The 17,095-nt window shown below is 40.8% G+C and overlaps 1 protein-coding gene across 2 annotated transcripts in view; it reads left to right on the plus strand.

Moving 5' to 3' along the window:
- Positions 1-2,313: 2,313 nt before the first annotated feature.
- SOS1 (SOS Ras/Rac guanine nucleotide exchange factor 1) overlaps positions 2,314-17,095 on the plus strand; it is a 150,921-nt gene continuing 136,139 nt past the window's right edge. For both annotated transcript variants that reach the window (XM_029231478.1, XM_029231479.1), the window contains exon 1: positions 2,314-2,627. In XM_029231478.1, the coding sequence (XP_029087311.1) occupies positions 2,541-2,627 (87 nt within the window). In that variant the 5' untranslated portion in view covers positions 2,314-2,540. The remainder of the gene's footprint in view (positions 2,628-17,095) is intronic.

Below are 17,095 nucleotides of genomic sequence, written 5' to 3' on the forward strand. Positions count from 1 at the left end.
TTCTTAGGACAACTCTGATTACGTAGTCTTCCTGAAAGTTTCCGCCATTCAACTTTTATACCTTCAACAGTATTTATTGAGAACCTACTATGTGCCAAGTGCTGTAGTTCCTGGGGATAAAATGATGAGCTAGAGTGAACACATAAGATTGTTGATCTTGGAGTTTACATTCCAGATGGTGGGAGCGGCGGGGGGTGGGGGAGACCAACAACGAAAAATAATTAAAGGCCGTGATTTATGCTTGCGAAGAAAGAAGCCAAAGCTTATGGGAGAAAAGTATAGGTGGAAACTACTTAGCGTGATCACCGAAGGCCTCTTGGAGGCGGTGACGTTTATAACCATTCAAGTGAACAGGAGCAGAATGAGTTACAGGCTGAGAGAAGAGCAAAGCCCTTGAGGCAGGAAAGAGGATGGTGTTTTCTAGGAATAGACAGAAGGCCAGTGTGACTGGAATGTGGTGAGCCAACGTTGAGAATGGTGAGAAAAAGTTGAGAATGTAAACAGTAGCCAGATGCATGTTTTGTGGGTCATGGTAGGAAGTTTGAAAAGTATTCTAAGAGCGGTAGGAAGCCCAGGAATAATTTGGGGCAGAGGCTTGATCTTAATTCAATCGTTTAGAATCACACAAAACCCTATCACATATATATTTTTTTCATATCATTACTTTAGAGATTTGAAAATGGCTGTCATATTTTCCTCTGAGACCCCTTCTCCTGCCCCCAACCCCTCTCAAGCTATGGTTACTTTACCTCTTTTTACCCAGAGGATTTATGGATGATTTTCAAAATGTCATTCTGAACACTTTGAAAGTGTGGAGAACTTTTAAATGTAAATCACATGTGTACATCTTTAAAGGAAAGGAACCAAGACTTTTATGAGATTCTTAAAGAGGTTCCCGTAGAGATTAAGAACCGCTGCTTAAACATTTCTCATCTATGTGTTCTGGTTATTGTTCTCTGAAATAGCAGGGTACAGTATCAATTTCAACTCAGGCTGGTTCTTTAAACTGTGATGTAAAAACAATAGGATTGCTCCGAGGATTAAATGAGATTATGCTCAAAAAGTGGTAATGGTAAACCATGAGGCGCCAGCCACCCAGTGCTACTGTTAAAAGCAAACACCTGCATCCCTGGGATGCAGGAACAATTTACAGATAATGCTCCTTTAGCATTCCACAAACATTCACTAAGTGCCTATTCTGTGTAGAGCCCCTAACCCTGGTGGAAAAGATCTACCTTCCAGGAGTTTGTTATCTAGTTGAAAGAGCCTTGTAGAGATACAAAACATGTTAAGGTAAATGCCCGGAGAGGGGACTGAGTAAAGTGTTCCTGGGATCTGCAGGAGAGGTGTCAATTTCCACTGGAGGTAAGTGGTTATTGGAGTTCATATTTGAAACGGGTTTCAAAGATGAACATATTGCATTTAAAAACACACACAAAATCAACATTACACGTACACATTTTATTCTTGGTGATGTGGAAAGACCGTTTGGAGACATTGCGATCACTTCTATTATGCCGTAGGTTTCGTGAGAAAGGCACCTATCTTTTGTCCAGCCTGTTTACTATACATTGCATGCTCTGGGCAGTCCTTATCTTCACGCTCGGGAACAAAGTACACAGACACACACCCCTTTCCGAAACGAAAGGCCCAGGGACTCCGAGAGAGGGGTGGTATCCTTCTCGGCCCAACCACACAATGGGGGCCGCTTCACCGTAGCTCGCACCCCACCCCGCAGGCCCCACTCGGCCAGGGGTTCGACCGCTCGGGGCCCTGTCGCTCCTCCCCCTGCAGCCCTCGGGGGCGCAGCCACAGCCCGGCGGGGAGCCCTCCCTCGCTCTCTCGCGCTTCCCTCCTCCTTGGCTGGGGAGCCGGAAAACCCGGAGCGAACCGGCCCTGCCCGGCGACGCATGCTCAGTAGCAGGCAGGTTCAGTTCGCTAGTAGGAAGCTCTAGCGCTACACCGGCGTCGGCGGCGGCCGCGGCGGCACCTCAGGCAGCCGGATTCCCCAACAACGACCTCGGGCCTTTCCCCTCCCCCGCTACACCCCGCGCCCAGCTCCGCCCCGCCCCGGGTCGCTCGCGTTTCGGGGTCCCTGCCGCGCGGGCACCGCGGCCGGAGTGTCGGTCCACACGCCCTCCCCCAGCCGCCGGCTCCGCCGCGGGGCCAGGCCGGGCCCGGGAGCGCAGTCCCGGCGGGCGGGCGGGCGGCGACCGCGGCGGAGGGCAACCCGGGGCGGCGCCAGCGGGCCGGGGAGGAGTGGGGGCCCGGCCCCGGGGCGGTGGTGCGGGATGCCACCGCCGCCGCCTCCGGGCTGCGTTCGCTCTTCGCGGCTGGTGTCCGTGTCGGGTGGGTGGCCGGGCGCAGGCTTCGCCACCCAGCTCCCTCTCCGGGGCTAGCCCGGCCGCTCGGCGCCCCGAGGGGGCCGGGCCGTCCGGTGGGGCCGCGGCCCTGTTCCGCGCTAAGAGCTCGCCGTCTCGCGGCTCCCCGGCCCGGCCGCCGCCGCCCCTCTCCCAACCCGGAGGCGCCCCGGGGGCACCATGCAGGCGCAGCAGCTGCCGTACGAGTTTTTCAGCGAGGAGAACGCGCCCAAGTGGCGGGGGCTGCTGGTGCCTGCGCTGAAAAAGGTGAGGAGCGCGCTTCCCGGCTGCAGCCCCTGCGAGGGCGCCGGGCCGGGGCTGGGGAAGGGCTGGGAGGCGGGGCGCGCGCGGAGCCGTCTTTCTTCCCGGTCTCACCGCCTCCCAGAAAGGACGGCGCACACCGAGAGGTTCCCTCACACCCGCTGGCTCTCCGTGTTGACATTAACCTGGTGTGGTGTGTGGGAAGGCCGCAGGGAGCCTGGGAGAGTTTGTCCGAAGAATCCAACCGCTGAGAGCTTACTGCCCCTGCCCCTGGTTCAGAGACGAGAGTTGGAGGAGCCTCCGTTTTCAGTGGAGGTTAAAGTAGGCCACTTTTCCGCCTTCTCGGTCCTCTCCCCGAGCTGCTGTCAGCCTCCGGTTTTAGGTGTCCAGTCTGCTCGTCCAAGTGGGCTCCAGAATGCTCTGGCCATAATGCTTGCTCTAAGTAATTGCAGAGCTCGCCTGCCAGGAGGAACAGGGCCTGCTTTGCTCGCCCTCTGTAATCACTGTTCATTCCCCTGAATTCCCCGACTCCTCCGATTCACAGGGGCGGGTGCACATGCCACTGGCCTTCCTTCCTTGCTTTCCTTCCTTCCCTTCCCTTTCTTTCTCTCTCTTTTTCTCTCCCTCCCCGCCCCCCCCTTGTCTCTCTTTCTCTCTCAAAATCTTGGTACTGTCATTCGGTTTGTTGATTAGAAATTTTAACATTTCTGTGTTTCTTCGAGTTTGCCACATTGTTATCTAAAGTTATATACCCCGTGATCTGTACTTTCACACGTTTTAGTATGATTAGGAAGTGTTGTTACATTTTCAGAGCTTCTGAAGCAACGTTGTGACTTAATAATACACTAAAACATCAGCAACTGATCTCTGAATGAATATTAAAAACTATCAGATTATATTGTTTTCCTTTTACCTCTTATAAATACAGGGATAGCTTTACTCTTTTAATAGTGTTTCTAAATCCCCATTTCTTGTTGCTCGAAGAATGTTTCATGTTATCTGATTTTAAAATATTTTTATTCCTCACTGAGAGTTGAGATTATAGTGTACCTTTTCTTTTAAACATTTATACTTTAAAAAACTGTGTTTTAAGAGGTATCTGATATTTCTCAAAGGACAGCAACTTTTACTTTCCCTTTTGCGATGTTCTCCCTCTCCCCCTCTTGGTAGCTCACAATGGAATCTATTTGGCTTGTTAGTAGAAATTGCTCATATATTTCAAATATAAGTTACTGACTTTTTTGCTCAGGTATCTGACTAGTCACAGATATCTCTGTGATAATTGTTTTCTAAGAAAACCAAATCTTTGCCATATGCCTTACCTGCTTTATTCATTAGAAATCCTGTCAGGCTCTCTGTTTACTTTTGCTTTACCTGCAAGCTTGCCATCTTAGGTTGTAATAGAAGGGGAGTAGGAAGTCTCAGTGATGCTAGAGGCAGGTATCCTGACCAGGGTGGGGAAGAGACAAAAATTATTGACAATATATAAAAGAACTAATAAAGCACTATCAGTTTGGGGCTGTTTTGCTTGGAAGCAAGCAGCTCCTATCCCATGGGAGTCACCATGAAACCCTGTCAGTTGAGGCTCCTATGAGGTAGTGAAAAGAGCACTGGAGGATTTAGCAGACCAGGTCTAACTCTGCCACACTGGTGGCCCATGCTGAAATCTGTCCACAAAAGCATTTGTTTTGGCTGGCATAGTGTTGTTTTATTTTTAATGTAATCACATGGCAGTATTTTCAAGTGGGAGATATTACATAAAATCTGAATTTTGAGCTTTTCTTGGAGAATAGGAAGATCTCTCCACATTGGGCCAGCATTCAAGCAAGGCAGTAAGCTGCTGGAGCTGAGTAAATGGCTGCCCTCTTTAGACAAGGCATCTGTCTAAGATTTTCCACAGTCCCCACTCCTCTTTGCTTATTTATATAAACCCGGTTTGACTTTAAGCAGAGATACCCTTGCTTGACAGTAGAAGTGATGGGAGAAGGTGGAAGTGTACACAGTCTCGCTGATGTGTGAGATTCTCCCAATTCTTATATAAAATATGCACTAAAGATGATTTTAAGCCACCAAAGACAGGTTGAAAATATATTTGGTAGCTCAAAACCTGCATTTTCATCTGCTTGTTAGACATTTCCTGTGGATATCTCCATATCTTCTTTTCGACTTATTGTACTGTTTGCAGATGCATCAGCTTGTGTTATCTAACCTGAGGCTCTTTGAACATCCAGGTTTTCTTCACCTGGACGGCCTTTTGCCTGGCCTAACACCACTCATCCTCTGGACTCTCTAGACCTCAGATCTTTTCTCAGATCCTCAGGCCTGAGTTGGATAGTCTTTCTTTCAATCTAAATATTCTTTTAGCACCCTAGCCTAGCACTTAACAATTAATTTTAAGTTCCTATTTTTTTCCTGTTTAAGTTCCCCACCCCAACTAGATTGGATGGTCTTTGGGAACAGGGATGATATTTTACCCTCGTTTTATCCTCCATGTATACAGTGCCTGACGCCTGGTTGGCACTTAAATTTGAATGAAAGGGTAGGGAAAACCCAAACAAAACGATCAGCTCCCTCCCTTTCACCTATTAAAAAAGAATTCTTCTTGATTTATTAGCTGTATTATTTTATTTGGCTGGTTCAAAACTTTGGAGTCATCTCTGATGACTTATTACTGCCCACACCCAGTCAGAGCCTGTAGCTTCATTCCCCTTGACATGTTCTTTTAATCTATTCCCTCTACTCCCACTGCTCTTGAGTCCCCTTTCCCAGACTACTGCTGTAGCCTCTTTACTGAGTTCACTGCCCCTCATCTCTCCTTTATCTATTTTTCAAATTTCAGAAGTTATGGGACACTTCTGAATGTGTCACACTCTTGTTCAGAACCGTTGATGTCTTTTGAGGGCATAGAATGAAGTGTATATTCTTTGGAATAAACTTGATGGTGATCTGTGGTCTGGCTTCATCCTGCTTTTCTGAATGGATTGCTTACCATAGTCTTTCATATACTTTATGCTTCAGCCAGACTGGACTACTACTTTTCCTGAAAATCCCCAGAAGGTCTCAATATATCTGTTAGTCTAAGTCCTACCTTATCTATTGCATAAGCATATTGTGCCTACTGCAGACCAAGTATTGCTCTCAGCACTAAGGATTAAAAGGTAATTGACATCATCCAGAAATGACTAAGTTCGAACATGATGGGAAGTGGCAGAAGATGAGTTTGGAGAGGAAACTGATTTATAGAGAATTTTTTGTATGTTAAGCTAAGGAGTATGAATTTTATCTTGAGGGGATAGATGGCATTGAGGAATTTTAAATAGGGCAGTAACATAAAATTTCAATTTTAGAAAATCCACTTTGGCCATAGAATAGAAAATGGATTGGAGAATAATGAGACCCAAGGTAAGGAGAAAAGTTAGAAGAAGGCTAGGGTTAATAGTCCAGCCAAGAGATGATATGCATTTGAATTAAGATGGAAGTGTGGAGATGGATTTTACTTGAGAGATGTTTAAAATGCAGAATTGACAGGATCTAGTAACTCACTGATTGATTGGGGGAAATGGTAAGAGTAGGAGGATTCTTAAGTTTCTGGTTTGAGTGCCTTTAGTCAGGATAGAGAATGTAGGAGGAGAACCTGCTGGGGTGGAAAGAGTGGCATTATAAGATGAGTTTTGAACTTGTTGATTTAAAAGTCATTTTGGGTTATCCAGGTGGACTTGTCAAACTGACAACTGGTTGGTATCTGGTGAAACAGATTTGGGACTTGCAGGTGTGTGAGTAGAGCCATGAGAATAGACAAAGCTTATATCCTATGAAAGACTTACACATGAATGTTCATGGCAGTTCTGTTCAGCAGATAATTGGAAACAACCCAAATGTCCATCAGCAGGTGAATTAATAAACAAATTGTGATATAGTCACACATTGGAATACTTCTCGGCAGTAAAAAGGAATGAACTATTGATATACAAGACAACATTGCTGAATCTCAAAATAATCTGAATGAAAGAAGCCGAAGAAACTGCCCCCTGCCCCCTCAAAAAACACCACAGTTTATACTATGAATTTCTAGAAAATGCATCCACAGTGATGAAAAGCAAGTCAGTAGTTATTTTGGGGGGAGGCTTTTATGTTCATTTGTCTTGATTGTACCAGTAGTTTCAGGAGAGTATACATATATTAAAATTTAACGGATTTTACAGCTCAGATATCTGCAATTCATTGTATGTTAATTGTACCTCAAAGAAGGTGTTAAAGTAGGTGAGGCCACCCACTGAAAATGATTAGAGATAAGAATGAAATAAGGCTGGCATCAGAACTGGGGAAATAGAATGGACAATAGGGTGTAGGGGAAGAGCAGAGGGAAAGGCATGAGTAAAGGAGATAAAGAAGGAAAGAGTCAGGTAGAAAGAATGGGACCCTAGTGTCTGAGAAGCTGAGAATGGAAGGCGTTTCAAGAAAAGTGTCATTAACTGTATCAGGCTATAGAAAAGTCAAATAAGGGGCCTGAAAAATGTTAGTTAGATTTGACAGCTTAGGGGTCACTTACGTCCAAGCAGTTTCGGTGTGAGAATAGAAGATGGAAGAGCATGGAAAAAGAATAGCAAGAACAGATGAATTTCTTCAGATTTTTTTTTCCCCCTAGAAGCTTGGAAATGAAGGGAAAAGAGATACTTCTGTGACAAGAAGGGGGTTCAATTTGGGGAAGACACTTGTTTTTTATTTGAAGGTGATGGAAACTTGTTTATGTTAGGAGGCTTTGGGGAAGGAGCTGATAGAGAATGCTAGTGAAGATACTGAACAAGATGAGCTCAGGAACACAGCAGTGGGATTTGCCTTGAATTATTTGCCAGGTACTATTTTAAGTGCCTTGCATGTGTTCTCTTATTCTCACAGTATACTGTTATTGTCTCTATTTTATAAGAGAGAAAACTGAGGTTTGGAAAGTATAACTTGGTTGCAGAGTCTGCATTTTTAAGCAGTATTGATGATGATCCGCTACCTCTGGCAGGAGTGATGACATCCTTTCTTCTGAGGTGGGAGGAGGTGAGATAAAATGGGTTTGTAGGTTGGGGAGCAGGTAGTTCATGCTCGGTAGCCACTATGTTCATGATGGAATGAAAGGCAAGATCCTTTACATAGAGTGAGGAAAGAGAAATGAGTAAGGAGTTTAAGAAGCATAATCCAGTTTTGGAATTGCTGCTGTGGAGTCTGGAGAAGGAGCCAACCAGTGAATTAGAAAGGAATTGCTCAGCAGTGCTGAGTGTGGAAGTTATAAATTTGGAGTAGCATTCATTGGTCTAGTGGTTGTGAGATTTTCCTCGGGCAGCACTCATCAGTTTAGGTAAATGGGTAGAGAATGGTAGTTGGTTGCAGGTGGCTGCAGTAGAGACGAAGAGAATAGAGATATTTCAGATGATTGGAAGTGAAGCTATAAGAGACATAATGGAGGTGTAAATGAGAGCTCCATGGATTAGAAATCTCAATGAGTTAGAAAAGGGTAATGGGAGCAGGTAAGGAATTATTTTACAGTTTACACCTGGATTTTATAATTTACATTTTACTGTTCGCTTTATCACATGCCTATCCATCTTTCTATTCATCCACCAATACAACTTACGTTTTGACGGATTTCAAAGTAAGTTGTGGACATCGGTACACTTTACCCCTAAATACTTCAGCATGTATGTCATTAACTTAGAGTTCAGTATTTGTTTGCAGTGCTTTTTGTTTTTTAGGTAAAATTTACGTATAATGGAATACACAAATGTTAATTGTACCATTTAATGAATTTTGGCAAATCAGTACAACCTAAGCCTCTACCAAGATATCGAAGATCCCTCATGTGCCTTCTCAGTCAGTTCCTGCCCCCAACCTCCAGAAGCAACTGCTCTTCTGATCTTCTATCATCCTACCATAGGTTAATATTATCTGTTCTAGGATATCATATAAATAGAATTGTACAGTATATATTTTTGGAAAGGCTTTTGAGATTGTGTTTATGAAGAATTCATTCCTTTTTTCTATCATATGAACATGTCAAAAGTTTATCAAGTGGATGTATACCAGGGACGTTTCCAGTTTGGGGCCATTATGAATAAAGCTGCCATGAATGTTCTTATACAGGTTGTGTTGTAGAAATGTTTTCATTTCTCTAGGGTAAATATCAGGAGAAATGGCTCATAGAGTAAGTGTCCGCTAGTTTTATAAGAAACTCCAGACCTTTTCTCAAAGTGGTTGTACCATTTTATGTTCCCACCAACAATGTATGAGAGTTCCAGTTGCTCTACATCCTTGCCAGTACTCAGTGTTATTAGTCTTTAATTGTAGTCGTTGTGGTGGTTGTGTAGTGGTATCTCATTGTGTTGTTTTTTTTTTTTTTGCGGTACGCGGGCCTCTCACTGTTGTGGCCTCTCCCGTTGCGGACGGAGCACAGGCTCCAGACGCGCAGGCTCAGTAGTTGTGGCTCACGGGCCTAGCCGCTCCGCGGCATGTGGGATCTTCCCGGACCGGGAGACGAACCCGTGTCCCCTGCATCAGCAGGCAGATTCTCAACCACTGCGCCACCAGGGAAGCCCTCATTGTGGTTTTAATTTGCTATATCCTGATGACTAATGATATTGAGCACTCTTTCTTGTTCTTGTAGGTTATTTGTATATCTTCTTTTGGGCAGTGTCTGTGTAAATCTGCTGCCCATTTAAAAAATTGAGCTGTTTTTCTTTACAGTATTGAGTTGTGGGAGTTCTTTGTATATCCTGGTTAACTGTCCTTTATCAGATATATGTTTCATGAATATTTTCTTCTAGCCCGTGGCTTGTCTATTCATTTTCCTAATGGTGTTTTTTGATGAACCCGAGTTTTTAATATTGATGGAGTCAAATTTATCAGGTTTTTTTTCTTTTAAGGTTATTGTGCCCTGTCCCAGAACCCCTTGCCTGCCACCAAGTCATGAAGACATGGTCCTAATGCTATTTTCTAAAAGCTTTATAGTTTTAGCTTTTACATAATCTGTGGTCCATTTCAAATTAATTGTGTATGATATGAGGTAAGAATTGAGATTCATTTTTTTATGCTTGTATCTAGTTATTTTAGAACTATTTGTCAAAGAGACTTTCCTTTCCCTGTTGTTGTTTTTGTGAAAATTAATGAATATATATTATATATTAATGTAAATGTATATTTAAATATGTAATATATATATAAAATATATATATATTTTTAGACTCTCCATTCTATTCCATTGATGTTTTGTTTATCTTTACCCGAATACCACACTGTTGATTACTGTAGATTTATAGTAAGTCTTAAAGTTAGGTAGTGTAAGTCCTCCTTCTTTTAAAATATTATTTTATTGTTTCTAGGTTTTGCATTTCAATATAAATTTTGAACCATTCTGTCAATTTCTACCAAAAAATCTTGGTGAGATTTTAATTGTAATTGCATTGAATCTGTAGATAACTAGGGAGGATTGACATCTTAACAATAGCAAATCTTTGGATTCGTGAATGTAGTATAGGTCTCCATTTATTTAGACTTTTAATTTGCCAGGTACTATTTAAATTTCTCTCAGAAACACTTTAAGTGTAGAAGTCTTACATGTCTTTGGTTATGTTTAATCTGAAATATTTTGCTTTTTGATGCTATTATAAATTGTTTTAAAATTTTATTTTCCAGTTGTTTGCTACAAGTATATAAACAATAGGTGAAAATTTGGAGAGCAATAAAGAGAAGTTGCAGGGTAACACATGTTCCCAGGCCTAGAGAGAATTTAGTCCAAATGGGAGATGAAGGAGAGAGACTTCTAAGGGGAAAGAGAGAGGGAATTTCAGAAATTTTATATTGTTATCATTTGGAAGTCCTTAAATATGCGTCGAGTCCTTCAGTGTGCCGAAAATGCATGAAAAAGAAAGGCATTATGAAACTCAAAAAAGTTGTTTAATAAAGATGATATATCTGAATAAAAAACAAAAGCATGTAGCTAACTTTTGTATATTGATTTGTATCCTTTGACCTTGCTCGTAGTTGTTTTGTAGATTTTATAGAATTTTCTACATAATTATGTCATATGCAAATAAAGTCTTATATTTATTTTTTTTTCTTATTTTACTGACTAGGACTTCCATTACAGTGTTGAATCAAAGTAGGGAGAGTGCTCATCCTGCCTTGTTCTCATTCTTAAGGGAAAAGCATGTCTTAATTCACCATTAAGGATGATGTTAGTTTTCATTGATGCTCTTTATCAGATTCAGGATTTCCCCTTCCACTTGTAGTTTTCTGAGAGTTTTGGGGTTTTCTAAAATCACAAATGGATATTGAAGTTTGTCAAATGATTTTTCTGTGTCTCTTAAAATAATCATAAGGTTTTTCTCCTTTATTCTGTCAGTATTATGGTAAATCATATTAATTGATTTTGAATGTTAACCTACATTTCCTGGATAAGCCATAGCAGGTAGTATTTTATTGATTTCCTGTTTTGTGTCAGTATTCTAGGCACTGTGCTTGGTACTTCACATACTTATCTCTGTTCTACCCATTGACTTCTCAAGGTGGTGATTTTTACAGCTGAGTTTTACAGATGAGGAAATGGATCCTCAGGCAAATTGCTCAAGATCTTGTGACTAATGAGTAGAATCAAGGTTTGAACTTATGTCTGTTTAGCTTCAGAGACAACTCTTTCCACTGTACTGTGTTTCTTCCTTTGAGTAGGCAGTATAATACAGACAATGGTGTTCTAATTGTCCTGCACCTTAGGTTTTAGGGAAGCAGTGTCTTAGGAGGGAAGGAGGCTGAATGAAGAGGGTTTTGAAACTCCTTGAGTTAGGCTGAGAAGCTTAACTCTTCTACATATTGGGGCTCTGTGTAGAATTGCATTTGACAAAAGGATTCTGCTGTATAAAAAAGTAATAATTTTAAAGGTGGTAGTTAATGAAAAGACAGCATAGACCATAAAGGAAGGGGCTGAGAAGTAATGGTCTTGGGATGGCAATAGGAAGCTAGGAGACTATCCTTGTATGTTTATATTTGGGAGTGAAGGAAGTGACATTTTAGTGGAAGTCGGAGTTAGCCAGGTGAGGATGAGGAGGAAGTGTGTTCCAAGGGTTTGTGGTCCAAAGAGTCTTTGGAGTCCAAGAGGAGCTCAGCATCTTAGGAATTCTGAGTAGCTGGAGTCTGGAGCGTGGGGCCAGGTCTTGTGAACCAAATTGTTTCATTTTATCTTGTGAGCAGTGAGGAACCACTGAAAGGTTTTAAGCAGGATATTGATAATTAGATATGAATTTTGAAGGATCACTGGCTGCTCTGTGGAGCCTGGATTAAATGGCAGCAGAACTGTAGGCAGGAAGGTAGGTTAGGGGACTTTTGCAGCAATTCATGGAAGGGATGATGGTGGTCTTGACTAGGGCAGTAGCTGTGGGGATAAAGAAAAGTGGACATCTTTTATTTTTATTTATTTATTTTTGGCTGCATTGGGTCTTCGTTGCTGCGCGTGGGCTTTCTTTAGTTGTGGCGAGCGGGGGCTATTCTTCGTTGCAGTGCACGGGCTTCTCATTGCGGTGGCTTCTCTTGTTGCGGAGCGCGGACTCTAGGCTCACGGGCTTCAGTAGTTGTGGTTTGCGGGCTCTAGAGCGCAGGCTCAGTAGTTGTGGCTCACGGGCTTAGTTGCTCTGCGGACTGTGGGATCTTCCCCGACCAGGGCTCGAACCTGTGTCCCCTGCACTGGCAGGTGGATTCTTAACCACTGCACCACCAGGGAAGTAGTGGACAGAGTTTAGATTTAGAGGTAGATTGGTAGTTGAATGACAGGGTAGTGAGAGGAGTCAAAGCTGATTCCCAGGATTCTGGCATAGGAGTCTAAGTGGTAATGGTGATGAAAGGGGGGATACTGGGAGAGGAACACCTTTGGAGGGGAACTAGGAAACCATCAGTGCTCTGGGAATGAGAAGTTGTGAGAGAATTGTGATAGGAGGAATTTACACATTGTGGGTAGTCAAGCGTGCAAGCATGGAAGGGATCTTTGTTGGATTGTCCTTATTAATTACAGGCAGGTACAACCTGAAGGCCCTGATGATGTCTTTCAGTGTACATTTCAAATACCATCTCTACAAAGGCTTTCTACTACAAATTCCATCCCCTAAATAGAATGAATCTCTTAATTTCTTTAGTACTTTATACTTCAATTTTAGTACTTAATGATAATCTGCCCTTTAAAGTTTGTTTGTATCTGTGGCTTCTCTCCTCCACTATATTGGGAGCTATTTGAGAGCACGATAGGATCCTGCTCACCTTTGTATTCCCTGTAATGCTTAGCATATTTCTCATGTATAGCAGGTGCTCAGTACATATGTTGAATTGTATGAAGTTCTGATCTTGTCCCCTCAAGAATATACTTACTAAGGAGTTAGTTGAGATCTTTACCAGTCAAAAGGCATTGGAATTGTCATGTTTGGTGTATCCTATTTTAGCAAATAGGGAAACAAATAATTCATTTGAAATGGCAAAATAGAAAAAAACAGTCTAATGCTGCAAGGGAGAAGCAGATGCCAAGATGGGATTAAGCATGCAAGAAATTTATTAGGAGAAGTGCTTGTGAGAGAAAATGAGGACAGAGGCAAGGAGAGTTGTCAGACTGATGTAAGTCTGACTCCAAGTGAAGGAGAGAGGTAAGGAAGGAAGTCTGGGTGAAAGTGTCGTAGTTCTAAGGAAGTTCACCAAGACCTCAGAAGTCCTTGAGCCAAAGTTGCCTATCACAAAAATTCCTCATCTCCCAGGACTAGGGCTGCCTTAGTATGCCTATGGTGCTGTTTGCCTGGCAGCAGCCAGTTGAGAAGTGTGGCCTCCATGCACAGTGATGGATTTCAGAGTGCAGCAGCTGGGGCCCACAGTCAAGTATTTCCCCTGGAGTCAGAGATCTGAGAGGCTCATTCTCATAGCCAGCCAGGGTCATGTCTGTGGCTATAAATTGCCTGATTTGGGAGAATTTAATTACAGTATTCCCTCAGTTAAAGTGGTAATTTGTTCCCCCCAAACCCCTTATGCTTTAAGAAAAAAATACCTTAGGATGAGTTCTAAAAGTCAAAACTTAATTGTCATTGATATTAATAGTACACAGTTTGCTTTAGTAGTTATCAAATAAAGTTTGCGTTTCATATTCAAGTTTATTTCATAATTAAACCTTTAATGTACCAAACCACAAACAAAGCAGTAAAGATGAAAGGAAACAATGCAAACGATACCTGTATTATTACTGTATGAACTAGTGAGCCAGGAGCACTTCAGGCACTTCAGCAGTACCTTGAGTAGTCCAGCCGTCCAGTTATGAAGATGAGTGCTTGTTGACTTTCCTTTCTAGACTGAGCTGCCTCAGGCAGACAAACACAAATCAGTAAAAGAAATTACTCATAAAGTCAGATTCTGGAAATCTCCCATTGGAGTTGGGGAAGGGAGCATACACTGGAGAAAAGAAGTAATTTAAAGTTTTGGTTTTATGGACCCTGAACTACTCATATTATTTTTAAAGTAGGTATTTTAAAATTGTAATGGGAAGATGATTTTGAAAAGAGTTTTCAAAATTTTCCTGCTGATTTTGACTGGTTTGGTTTTATTCACCAAATTTGTTGAGTATTTATTGTATGGCAAACATTATGGACAATTAAAAAATGAAACATAATTGTTGCTTTTATGAAACTTGTATATGGTGGTAAAAGGAAAATCTGTAATCTTCCCATATATGTTAAAACACTCCAATCCTAGTGTACAGAAAGTTTGGTTCAGGGTTAAAAATAAAAATTAAAAAAATAGATAATAAATAAGCCTTGGAATTAAAAAAAAGTTGAGTTTTAAATTAGAGACTTTTTGTAATAAGCTAACTTAAATTCCAGTTATTCTTTTATAATTCCTGAAACAAACTTTTCCCTTTCTATATAGACAAGTCCCATTTTCTATTTTACTTACAATCCATTTGCAGGTAAATTGATTTCTGTGTATGGCTCAGTAGTTTGTAATGGAATGCACTTACTGATAATTGCATTCACAGCTGTTTTGTTTAAGGACTTTGATAGGATTCTGATTTCTGTCCATATGTTTAATAACTTTTTCTCTTATTTATTGTAAAAAAACATATATATATATAACAAAATTAATCATTTTAACCATTTCTAAGTGTAAATTCAGTGCCAAAAACTGCATGCATAAGGTTGTGCAACCATCACCACTATCTATTTCCAAAACTTTTCATCACCTCAAACAGAAACTCTGTACATATTAAGCAATAACTCCTAACTTCCCCCTCCCCCAGCCCCTGGTAACCTCTAATCTACTTTCTGATTTTATGAATTTGCCTATTCCAGATATTTCATGTAAGTGGAATCATACAATATTTGTCCTTTTGTGTATGATTTATTTTAGTTAGCATAATGTCTCATCCATATTGTATCAGAATTTAATTCCTTTTTAAGGCTGAATAATATTTCATTGCGTGTGTATACCACATTTTGTTTATTCATTCCTCTGTTCATGGACACTTGGGTTGTTTCTACCTTTTGGCTATTGTGAGTAATGCTACAGTGAACATTGGTGTACAAGTATTTGTTTGAGTTCCCGTTTTCAATTCTTTTGGGTATATACCTGGAAGTGGAATTGCTGGGTCACTTGGTAATGCTATGTTTAACTTTTTGAGGCACTGTCATACTGCTTTCCACAGCAGTCACATGATTTTACATTCCTACCAGCAATGTACAAAGGTTCCAGTTTCTCCACGTCTTCACTTATATGTTATTTTCTGTTTTTTTTTTTGTTTTTAATTGCCATCCTAGTCGATGTGAAATGATACCTCATTGTGTTTGGGTTTGTATTTCCCTAATGACTAATAATGTTGAGCATCTTTTCATGTTCTTAACGGCTGTTTGTATATCTTCCATGGAGAAATGTCTGTTCAAGTCCATTGCCCAGTTTAAAAATTAGGTTGTTTGTGTTTTTGTTGTTAAATGTTGGGACATCATTGTATATTCTTGATATTAGACCCTTATCGGCTATATGATTTGTAAATATTTTCTCCCATTAAAACACAACCAAAAAGCTGTCTTTTCAGTTTCTTGATAATGTCCTTTGCACAAAAGTTTTAAATTTTGATGAAATTCAGTTTATCTATTTTTTCTTTCATTGTTTGTGCTTTTGGTGTCATATCTGAGAATCCATTGCAAAATCCAAGATCATGAAGATTTACCCCTAAGTTTTCTTCTAAGAAATTTACGTTTTAGCTCTTATATTTAGGTCATTGATCCTTTTGGGGTTAAATTTTGTATTTGGTGTGAGTTAGGTGGAACTCACACCGAATACATGTGGAAATCTGTGGAAAATTCATTTCCACAGATGTGGAAATGAATTCATCCTTTTGCATATAGAAATCTGGTTGTTCCAACACCATTTGTGGAAGAGATTGATCTTTCCCCACTGAATAGACTTGGCATCATTGTCAAAAATCAATTGACCGTAGATGTATAGATTTATTTCTGGACTCTCTATTCTATTGCATTGGTCTATGAGTCTATCTTTATGGCAGTACCACACTGTTTTGTTTACTGTAGCATAGCATAGTAAGTTTTGAAATTAAGAAGTGGAGTCCTACAACTTCGTTTTTCCTTTTTATGATTGTTTTGGCTATTCAGCAATTCCATATGAATTTGAGAATTGGCATTTCCATTTCTGCAAAAAAGGCTATTGGAGTTTGATAGAAGTTGCATTGAATCTGTCGATTATTTTGGTTAGTATTGGCATCTTAATATAAAGTCTTCCTACCCATGAACACAGGATGTCTCTCCATTTATTTAGGTCTTCTTTAATTTTCTTCAGCAATATATTGTAGTTTTCAGGGTAAGATACTTCCACCTCTTTGGGTAAATCATTCCTAGATATTTTATTCTTTTAGATGCTATTCTTTTAGTTGCTAAATGGAATTGCACTCCTAATTTCCTTTTCAGATTTTACCTTGTAGGTGTAAAACACAACAGCTTTTTGTGTGTTGATTTTTGTTCTGCAACTTTGCTAAATTAATTTACTAGCTCTGGTAACTTTCTTATGGATTCTTCGGGACTTTTCTACATATAGGATGATGTCATCTGCAAATAAAAATAGTTTTACTTCTTCCTTTCCATTTGGATGCCTTTTATTTCTTTTTCTTGTTTGATTGCTCTGGCTAGAACATCTAGTACAGTTTTGAATAGCAGTGGAAAAGTGGGCATCCTAGTCTTATTCCTGATCTTGGGGTGAAAGCTTTCAGTTTAGCTGTGGGTTTTTCATAGATGCCCTTTGTCATGTTGAGGAAGTTCCCATCTATTTCTAGTTTTAGGAGTGTTTTTATCATGAAAGGATGTTGGGTTTTGTCAAATGCCTTTTCTGACTTAATTGAGTGATCATGTGTGTTTTCCTTTATCCTATTAATGTCTATTATATTGATTTTTTTTTAAATGTTGAATTGCTTC

Source organism: Monodon monoceros, unplaced genomic scaffold (genome assembly GCF_005190385.1).
Source record: "Monodon monoceros isolate NGI ecotype Baffin Bay Population unplaced genomic scaffold, NGI_Narwhal_1 Super_Scaffold_19, whole genome shotgun sequence".
In the NCBI taxonomy this organism is placed as follows: Eukaryota; Metazoa; Chordata; class Mammalia; order Artiodactyla; family Monodontidae; genus Monodon; species Monodon monoceros.